At 36.3% G+C, this 11,063-nt stretch overlaps 1 protein-coding gene across 1 annotated transcript; it reads right to left on the reverse strand.

The window, feature by feature from the left end:
• Positions 1-2,188: 2,188 nt before the first annotated feature.
• On the reverse strand, positions 2,189-6,644 carry LOC141327209 (E3 ubiquitin-protein ligase TRIM35-like). Its single transcript, XM_073835330.1, has 6 exons — positions 6,249-6,644; positions 5,865-5,960; positions 5,465-5,695; positions 5,365-5,387; positions 5,165-5,283; positions 2,189-2,786 (listed from the first exon to the last, which is right to left on the reverse strand). Exons 1-6 carry the CDS (start codon positions 6,642-6,644, stop codon positions 2,290-2,292), a joined length of 1,362 nt encoding a protein of 453 aa, XP_073691431.1. The 3' UTR covers positions 2,189-2,289.
• Between the last annotated feature and the right edge of the window lie 4,419 nt (positions 6,645-11,063).

Genomic DNA, 11,063 nt, shown 5'->3' on the forward strand with positions numbered 1-11,063 from the left:
TCTGGTAATTGCTATAACACGTTTCAATTTTTATTGTATAGAGTAAGTGTCACGGATTGGCCAGGTTCATCCACTACAGTCACCCAGCGATCTCAGTCACCTGACTACTAATCATACACACCTGCACCTAATCAGCCACACCCTATAAAAGCACACACCACGCACCTCTCATTGTCCGGGCTCGTTCATTCGAAGCGGACTCAATGTCCTTCTCTCTGCGAGATCGCTTACCAACTTATCTGCTGTTACTTATACCTCTGCTCTGTTCCGTTTGAGTCTGTGCATCTCCATCTACTCTACTCACCGGGGTGTGTGTGTCATGAGTCTGTCATCTCTCCTCGATTCATTCAGTGGTGTGTGTGCCGTAAGTCTACAGAGACTCACTCAGCGAATCCACTTCATCCTCTGGTCGTTCCTGCAAAAAGGAAAACATTATCATCATTTTACGGATATCCTTCAAGAACGTTTACAGAACTGTTATACTAACCCAGTCACACTGAATCATCCGCTCTGCTGTGAAAATAAACTGGTTTATTATCACTTACCTTCTTTGTCCGCCTGCTTCCATAACAGTGAATGTGCATTCACTATTTTATTGATGCTCTTTTAATTTGATGTATTTACTGTGTGTTAAAATATGTTTTATGAGGTAATTGTGTTCTTTTTTTCTATAAATTAGTACTAGTATCAGTGACCATCACAATAATGGTAATAATGTAGTTTAAACAGCATGCATGTGTGACGGAGCGGTACAATTTGAAAACTAACCTTTTACCAGTAAAGAAGTCCGACTACGCCACCCTAGGAATTAATTCTAGGGAACAATACTCAAAACCCAACAATGAAGTAAATTAAGCACACAGGTTCGTTTCCCTCATATAAGTGAACAGAAGACGTGGGTGCAGTATAAAAATACAAACTTTTATTAATACAAGAATGTTTTGAAATAAACAATAAAACGTCAGCGGAACAGCAGGAGATTCCACTTTAAATGAAAGGAAATTACAAAAATAATGAATGTGGGTAATAACACCAAATCAGCTTTAAATATGAAAACAAAAATGAAATAAATACCAGCAGGGCTGAGGCTCCCAACGGCAGGAAACAAAATGGAGTCTGGTTTTACAAGAGCACACTTCCACGCACACACACACCAAGGTGCACTCAGATCACACTACCACACACTCGAAGTGGTACACAGCACGCAATAAAGAACCACCACCATAAGGAGGAAGATCCGTTCACCCGTGGGACCCCAGCTCCTGCAATAAACCAAAAATAAATGAATAAACTATAACAATCACAATTAAATATTTAACTCAACATACAATAGAAACAAATGATAACTGTTAAAGCAACTCCAGACAAAAATGAGTAGAAATACTACTACAAACTGAAAGAAAACGTTTAGAAGAATCAAATAAATTGAAATGAAATTACAAAGCAACTTGGAGGCAGATGTAACTAGTATACAAATCAAGTTGCATTAATAAAGGAAAAATAACATACAAACAAAACAGCATAAACGATATATTCGTGTGTATATATATAATAAAACAAAAACAATTACAACAGTATAAACAAAAGAAAAACGTAAGTCACAAAAGAAAGAGGAGTTATTCTCTCAAACTGAGATCGTCGTATTCTCCATGCTGACACACAGTCGCACACACAAAGAGGGCACTAAGCACCGTAAAAAAAAACCCAGACGAACAGTCCCCTTTCATTAACGGTGATGGCGGCGTCTGCACAACAGTACGCACAGGAGGACCGTAGGATTGTAAGAACGTTTGCAGCGCGAAGCAACAGTACATACAATATAAAAAACTAGATGAAACGAGAGAACGAGAGGGAGAATCCGTCAAGGTATCACACCAAACAGAAAATGTACAGGCACAGGTCTATTAATCAGCCCACCGATAGCACAATGGGGTACAGGAAATCATACCTGAGGGGTGAACAGTCACTAAATCCACTAGAGCAGCGCCAAAAACACACCAACGGCCGGACAAAACGACACTATAAATCTGTGACCACCGTAAACACGGGCACAAAGGGGAAAATCGGACGTGACGCACCCCGGGCAGCAACCAATCAGACTTTATATTGAGGATACTGATCGCTGATAGGCAAATCCGGCTGTCGGTCACCTAATTTCATTACATAAAGATGAATAAATGTAGTTGTTTTCTGGTCTGATGTTCAGATCAACAGTCTCTTACTGATGTGATCTGGATTAAATATTGAAACATGATGAAAGATGAAAGCAGGAAGATCCAGACCTACAGATTACTGACTATTGATCGATAAGATCCTCAGAGAGGTAAAATCATCATAATTATAGAAGAATGGTAAGAGTGTGTGAGTGAAGGAGGTTGTGAATGTGTGTAGATGTGTGTTAGTTACAGGATCAGAGAATGACACCGTTCCTCTGTCATAGTCCAGATTCACTCTCACACGATCAAGATGCTGTTTAACACCAAAACCAGAACCTGGAGACACTCCGTACCACACACACCAGACACCAGTGTTGAAGAAACCATCTCCCTTCCTCTGGTTTGATGCTGTAGTTACTCCAATACTCCAGACTGAACTCTGTTTAACCTCCACATCCCAGCAGTGTGTTCCTGAGTTAAAACCCTCTGAACCCAGAACACAGAAACGACAGTCAAATCTTTCTGGATTATCAGGAACAGGTTGATTGATCCAGATGTTTGTCACACTGGTCAGATCATCAGACAGATGGAGAACTGGATGAGCCGTGTTTGGATCCAGAATGACAGGAGCTGATGAGACACAATCAACAGATGCTGCTGTTATTCTGATGTTCATATAATGATCAAGACTGAACCCAACACAAATGATTATGAATTATGACACTCGTCCTGTTGATCAAACACATCAGACATTTTCCTCTCATCACTGTCAGTCATTCTCTGTCTGATTTATCAATACTGAAAGTTCAATCACAAACACTGACAGACACAAACTCAAAACACTTTCATTTACTCTCATTTAGATTCAATTATAGTCAGAAGATCATTTTAATACACAGATCTTTACACAGTGATTTCATGTTTTCATGTAGAGATATGCAGTAAATAATGTTCATATCTTTATCGTTTTCCTCAGTGTTTCTCTTTTATGAATCACAAAGGTATTTACTGATTTCTGTCCAAAATAAATAAACAGTAGATATTATTCTACAATAATGCAATGAAATAATACTGTAATAATAATAATGATAATAGTAATAAGCTTGCTGAGATTAACAAAAACTACAATTAAAATATTTAGTTATTTATTTAATTATTCAGTAATTAAAATAAAGCTTACAATTAATTATAAATATTAGATGACAATTTATTAAAATTTAAATGTTTAGAAATGTTGTTTTGGCAGCTACTCTAAATAAAATAAATTAACATGAAGAATTCAAATGACAACCTAAAACTGAAATAAAATGATTTATAATTACTCATGTTAAAATGACCTTAAATAGATAATAATTATTATTTCAAATTACAAAAACACTTACAAAATTAAATAAATAAAAATATATTCAAATAAAACCTAATTAAAGTAGCATATAAATAGCAATAATCAAATGGGAAATAATGTTTTTGTGACTTTAGACTACATATGAGAGTGAATCAGACTGAATTGTGGGATTGATTATTTGTAAAAGTGAGCTGCTGGTTTTGGTGCAGTAGATGATCTGGTTCATAATGCTGAAATCTGTCAATATGGCCTCATCTTCATCATCATGATTTCCAGTGTGTGTGTATAAGAGCTCAGGGCCGTATTCACAAAACATCTTAGAGCTAAAAGGGTCGTGTCAGTCCTAAATTTATATAGGACTCCTACATTTTTGCTCTAAGAGTATTTCACAAAGCATTTAAGCTCCTAAATCTGTGAAACATCAGTAGTGAAGAGGACTCCTAAATCACTGAGACCAAATCCCAAACTATCCTAAATTGGCTATTGCCGATAATCTGCCTCAGAATGTAAAAGTTTTATAAACACACTGCATTTATTTGCACACATAGGCATGCATATTTTTATATTCTTTTGGGAGTTATCTCCAAATTTGTCCTTTTGAAAGGTCATTGTCCCAATTTTTTTTTTCGGGTAAAACAACAAATACTACCTCACGTTTCACGTCAATCACGTTTACATACTGCCTCCAGGACGTCATAAAAACAATCGGATCGGGTTCGATTTTCTGCATTTTTTGCATCCATAGCAAGCATTCTGAGAGGTGTTTGGACAGTTTAGAGCCATCATGTAACGGTCCTTGTACACTTGAGTTCACAGAAACTAGTGGTCTTCTTTATAATCTGTGGCTCCAGTAATTCTGGCAAAGCATCAACGTTTACTGACGTTCTTAAAACTTTAAATTGCTGGGATAATCTCAGAGATCCTTTGAGGAGGTGCACACAAAAAGTATTCTCTCCTTCCTCTCCTTATATTATAACTGGATGGACCCAATATTTCCTTTCTTTTTTAAGAAGAAAATCATCCTCACTGCTTGAAGATTCCATTTTGTATTGTTTTGTGCTACATTTTTATTTGACTTTTTATTGATATTTTATTTTTTTGTAACGGAAGAATTACTACGTGACTAGTGTGCAATAATTTGATGCGTGACAAATTTTTCGAATGATGAATACAAAAAAATGCCTACAAAAAAAAAATCTGAGTCAGTGTGCAAGGGTCCTTGTATAAAGTTTGGTTGTCTTTTATGTTTGCATGCATTCAGAAATGATCATTCTACTATTAGTAAAAGGATATTCATATATCCACGAATTGTTTACGAGAAGCGCACATTTAAGAGGCTGACAATTAGCTGAACATTTAGTTGTTTAATTAGTGACACGTAGCTTTATTTTTAAACCTTTAAAACCTTTATTTGAATTTGGCAAAATAGTATCATACTCTACAATATTTATATGAATAAATCTCTGACAGAGAAATCCCTATCAGCCAATCACAGTGTGCATAGCTAATGAGCATGCTGACATCATCCATATTAATGAGCTCAACCCCGCCCCTTACTCTCAACTAAAGACTTCTCTCTATTCCTGAGTAAAAGTTTGTCTCAGCAGCTTTGGGAATAGGTTTTAAGAGAAAACTCTTTTTTAGGAGAACTCTTCAGACTCACTGTTCTGGACGATGTCCTGCATCTTCTTCCAGACTCTGAACGGCAGGTTGCCCAAGTAACGTGGCACATCAATCAAAGCTCCAGAAGGCGTCTGTGGATCCGGCTGTGAGATCTGGACTCTGGAAGAACATTCAGGAGTCAGAACTGCAGTGGCTTTGGATCAGAAGCAGAGAGACCAGAGACACCAGCAGATCACTCACCTTTCCATTGAGACTGGAAACTCCTGCAGAACAAACACACCATTGATCATCAACAACTCAATCAATCATCAATCAATCAATCAATCATCTGAAATCAGACCTTTAGAAAGCAGACATCACTGGCTTTCATCATCTCCTCCATGTCTTTGATTGTGTGTGAAAGAGCTGAGATGTGTCTGTTCATCTCCTCCAGCTTCTCCTTCATCATCTGCTTCTTCTGCTCCTCTTCCTCCCTCAGTGCAGTGATTGTAGCTTCTTCTTCATCTCTGAGAAACTGATGAAGCTTCTCAAACTGCTGTTTAATCTGACGCTCTGTGTGCTCAGCTTGAGACTGAAATCAAACCACATTCACTTCAATCGTCTCCATCGACACACATCGACACGATCACATCATTCACATCTGAGATCAACTAATCCATTATATTAAATATATCAGATCACAACTGTATATAGTGATCCTACAGCTGGAATCCAAATCACTCTCCATTCTGTTTCCTCACCTTCATGTGTTCAGCTGTTTTATCAAACTCTCCTTTTAATATTTTATTGCACTTAAGTTTCTTCTGTAATGATTTCAGTGCTGTTTTGAGCTCCTCCTAGAATTAAACAAAAATACATAAAACACCAGATTACCTCATACTAAATTAATTCAGAAATTAAAACCTGCCATAAAACAAAGACAATCTGAATGAAATAGTTATCCAATATCAACTGGGTCTGTGTGTAAATCTATTTGTCCTGTAGTTATTAATTCCCCAAATCTGTGAAACTTTATTGATAATGGAGTTCAGCTGGACTAAACACAACCAGCTCTGATCAATCAAATCAACACTTAAACACGACTTTAAAACAACATGAAGTTAGCTAAAACTCATTTCTCTCACCTTATAGGATGGGACAACTTCATCGATGGGTCTGATTGTGTGACTGACATGTTTTTGTGAATCTCTGCAAACTAAACACAGCGGCTGTTTGTCCTCCAGACAGAAGAGTTTGAGTTTCTCACTGTGTAAACTGCAGATCTCCTCAGATCCTGATGAACGTCTCTCATTTCTCTCCTTCAGGAACGACTCACACAAGTTTTTTAAAACAAGATTAACTGGTGGAAGTTCTCTAGAGGATCTTCTCCTGCAGACGGGACACTCCTGAGTTTTCTTGGTTCTCCAGAACTGTTGAAGACACTCTTTACAGACACTGTGACTACATGATAAAACAACAGGATTCTTGAAGATTTCCTGACACACAGGACAAGAAAAATCATCTTCAGATAGTGAAGCCATTTTGACTCTTTGAGCTCCAGCGATCTAAACTTTACTTTCACTTTCTGAACGACAGAGTTCCGGCAAGATGGCGTGTTGAGCAGTAACTTATCTTAGCGACGGTAACAAAATTGTCCCAAAATTTCTGTTGTGCACTTTTAGAAACTCACTCCGAACAGTTAAAAAGTGAAATAGAAGTATGATCAAACCAGCAAGACTGAAATTTAAAGAAGGGGAGAATGTACAGATGCAGTCTGCGATAAATACTGAGGTAAAAGAGCTGGGTCAGCCTGCCGACCACGATTATGCCATGGAGGTTAACACAGTTAATAAAAGGAAAGAATCCGCGCCAACAACTCCAAGCAAGATTCCTGTCGGGAAGAGGAGCAAGCCTGCATTGATGGAAGGTGAAATCTCTAATTTAACCATATTGGAAGCCATTCAAAGTATGGAAAAGAACTTTAATGAGCAGCTGTTGGAACTTCGAGAGCAATCTAAACAGAGCAATTGCATGATCGCTAGCTTAGCCAAAGCTGTACAATTCAATGCAGATGAGGTTAAAGACTGTAAAAAAAAGATCAGCGACCTGGAAAAGTGCAACGAACGTGTGTGCAAAGAAAACAAAGAGCTTAAAGAGAGGATCAGGGAGCAAGAGAGGTATAAGATGAGATGGTGTCTTAAAATAAAAGGTCTGACGGAAGAAAAGGATGAGAGCATCAGATCGAAAGTCATACAACTCTTTAACAAGATCGCCCCCGACATGGAAGAACGACAGCTAGAAGAAGCAATTGACGTTGCACACAGAGTTGGCCGAAAGGATGACAACAGGAAGAGACACATAGTTGTCTTATTTGTGCGGAGGTATGTCAAGGAGGAGCTGTGGCGACGCTGTAAGGATTCCCAGGTGTGCAGGGAGAAAGGCATCCGCCTCGCTGAGATGTTGCCGCTGGAAGACAGGGAGGCAAGAAAGCAACTGTGGCCGCAGATTGAGCAAGCCCGTCGAGAGGGGAAACGAGCTTACTACCGCGGTCCGCACGCATACATAGAGGGTCGACGGATTGGTTGAATTATAAAAACAAGGTGTGATTAGTTTGCACTAAGTGTAAAAGGAGTGTATTAAGAACTCATGGGACTACTTATGTTATTGAGAAACAGCGTAAGAGAGCTTTGATCTAAGTTCTTTATTGTTCTTTTTTCTCTTAGCTTATATATCTGTTTTGCTTTCTGCAGAAATGTTCAATTGTTCAATTTCACTCGCTTCGTTAAATGTGAGGGGTCTAAAAGATTTGGTTAAAAGGAAGGCTTTATTTTTATTTTGTAAGGGGCGGAATCCACATTGTCTTTTGTTACAAGAAACTCATTCTTCCGAGGCAGACGCTAAATTCTGGGGTAATCAATGGGGTGATCGAATTGTATTTAGTCATGGAACTAATAAGTCTGCTGGTGTTGCAATCTGCTTTAATAGATTTCCAGGTGACGTAATTACACACAGGGCAGATGATCTAGGTCATTGGTTAATGGTGGTTTTAAAAATTGATACTTATTTTTTTATTTTAACAAACGTATATGGATATAAAACTAATGCTCAAAATAAACAAATGCTTGAAGATATCACATTCACGCTATCAGAGCTCAAAACATTGTACCCTACAGATTTGATTTTAATGGGGGGTGACTGGAATATGACACCAGATGAATGGGAAGATAGATGGCCCACTAAATTTGACAGCAATCACTTTAACACCACTATTACAGAATTTATTACTAGAAATTATATGGTTGATATATGGAGAAAGGTATATCCAGGGGTAAAGCAATACTCCTGGTATAAACCTAATAACACCTGCAAATCTAGGATTGACTATTGGCTGGTTGTTGATGAGCTTGCTGAGTTTGTTTCGGATCTTTCAATTTCTAAAGCCCCTCTAACAGATCACTGTGTAATAGAAATGAAGCTAAATTCGGTTAATAGAGGAAAAAAAAATAAAGGCTATTGGAAATTTAACTCCGGGTTGTTAAAAAATAAGGAATATTGTACAAGAATAAAAAGAATAATAGCTGAAATGGAAAATGATGAGACAATAGATAGTTTTTGTAATAAATGGGAATTTTTAAAATATAGAATTAGAGAAAGTTCCATAAAGTTCAGTAAGGAGTTAGTCAAGAAAAAAAGAAAAGAAGAAAGTATCCTGTTTCAGGAAATTAGTAAATATTGTGATAAGGCAGAATTAAACAGTGATGAAAAAAATAAATTATTGACATTACAAGATAAATTAGATAATATGTATTGTAAAAGAGCCCAAGGCGCTTTTGTAAGATCACGAGCTAAGTGGATGGAGGAAGGGGAAAAGAATACCTCGTATTTCAGTAGTTTAGAGAAAAGAAGACAGCAAAATAAGGCGATATCAAGTTTGCTAATAAAAGGAGTAGAATGTAGAGATGTTAAAATTATTGAAAAAGAGGTTTTCAATTTCTATAAGAGCTTATACACATCTATATATTCTCACTCCGATTCTTCTAACTTTTTGAATACAATTAAGGACTTCATACCCAAAATTGATGATGCATTTAAAGAATTTTGTGAGTCTGATTTAAGAATAGAAGAATTGGATGAGGTGAGTTTGAAACTGTCTTTGAATAAATCTCCGGGCTCGGATGGGCTCACGGCAGAATTTTATAGATTTTTCTGGAAAGACATTAGATATATGATATTCAAAGTGATACAAGAATGCATAGAAAAGAAATAATTAATAACAAGTATGAAGCAAGGTGTAATAATACTAATTCCTAAACAGGCCAAAGATAAGAGATTACTTGATAATTTAAGACCCATTACACTTTTAAACACAGACTACAAATTATTATCAGGAATTATAGCAGCTAGAATGAAAAAAGGACTTTCTCACATTATAAGTGAAACTCAATCTGGCTTTTTAGGTGGAAGGTCCATTCATAACAACTTACGATTGGTTCTAGATTTGATTGATTACAGTGATTTATTTGTAGAAAAGGGCTTTATAGTATTTCTAGACTTCTATAAAGCATTTGACTCAGTAGAACATCCGTTCATTTTAGAAGCTTTGAAACATTTTGGTTTTGGTCAGAAGTTCACAAATCTAATTAGTATACTGTATAGGGATATTAATAGTTGTGTGTCTTTAGAACATGGCACTTGCTCAAGATTTTTAGTTAAGAGGGGTATTAGGCAAGGGTGTGCCAGCTCTCCTTTACTTTTTATAATAGTTGCTGAATTAATGTCCATTATGATAAAGAACAGTGGAGCAGAAGGCTTTAATATATTGGGGAAACACATTATAATAACACAATTTGCAGACGATACAACTTTGTTCTTAAAAAATGAAAACCAAATTGTTACAGCTCTAGATTCAATTAATCAGTTTTCTAAAGCATCAGGTGTTATGTTAAATATTAATAAGTGTGAAATTCTTGCTTTACATAAACAACCAGCTTGCTCAATCAGTAACATACGTGTTAAAACAGAAGTTAAATATCTGGGTATTACAGTCACCCGAAATAAAGAAATAAGAGAAAAAGAAAATATTCTTAGAAATATTGATAAATGTAAAAATATGCTGAACTTGTGGCTACAAAGGGATATAACTATATTTGGTAGGGTTTTGCTGACAAAAATGGAGAGTATATCCAGAGCTATATACCCAGCTTATTCATTAAGCATTCCAGATAATATGATTAATTTATTGAACAAAACGAACTTCAACTTTATTTGGAAAGAAAAATGCCATTATATTAGGAAAGTTGACATGGTTAAAAGTATTGAGGAAGGTGGCATGAATGTGATAGATTTTTCTGTGATGAATGGTGTACTAAAGTTGAAATGGTTGAATTCCTTCGTTAGTCATAAGGATTCTTTCTGGTTTAACATACCTAATGCAATTTTTGAAAAACTGGGTGGAATTGATTTTTTGCTGGGTTGTGATTATGATTTACAAAAACTGCCTGTGAAATTGTCAGATTTCCACCAACAGGTTCTTAGATACTGGAACTTAATATTTAAACATAATTTTACTCCGCATAATACACCCCTGTGGAACAATAGGTGCATTCTTAGTAATCGAAAATCTTTGTTTCAGGGAAATTGGATGGAAAAAGGAATATGGGCGATATCACATTTGATGGATAATTATGGTTATTTTTTAGATTATAGTGATTTGTGTGTTAAATTTAATTTTCAATGCTCAATTAGAGAATACAATAAGGTAATAAAGGCCATCCCAGTTTCCCTACAAACAATGATACAACAGTTTGTATTGTACTCCAATAATGTACCAGAAATGAGAACACTTTGTATTGAAGGCATAAATTTAAAGAGCAAACAATTTAAAAATAAGTTTATTAGAACGCAATTAACTAAACAATACTTCCCCAGTCAATTGAAAAGGAAATATGTTCTTCAAGAAT

Source organism: Garra rufa, chromosome 1, assembly GCF_049309525.1.
Source record: "Garra rufa chromosome 1, GarRuf1.0, whole genome shotgun sequence".
NCBI classification, from domain to species: Eukaryota; Metazoa; Chordata; class Actinopteri; order Cypriniformes; family Cyprinidae; genus Garra; species Garra rufa.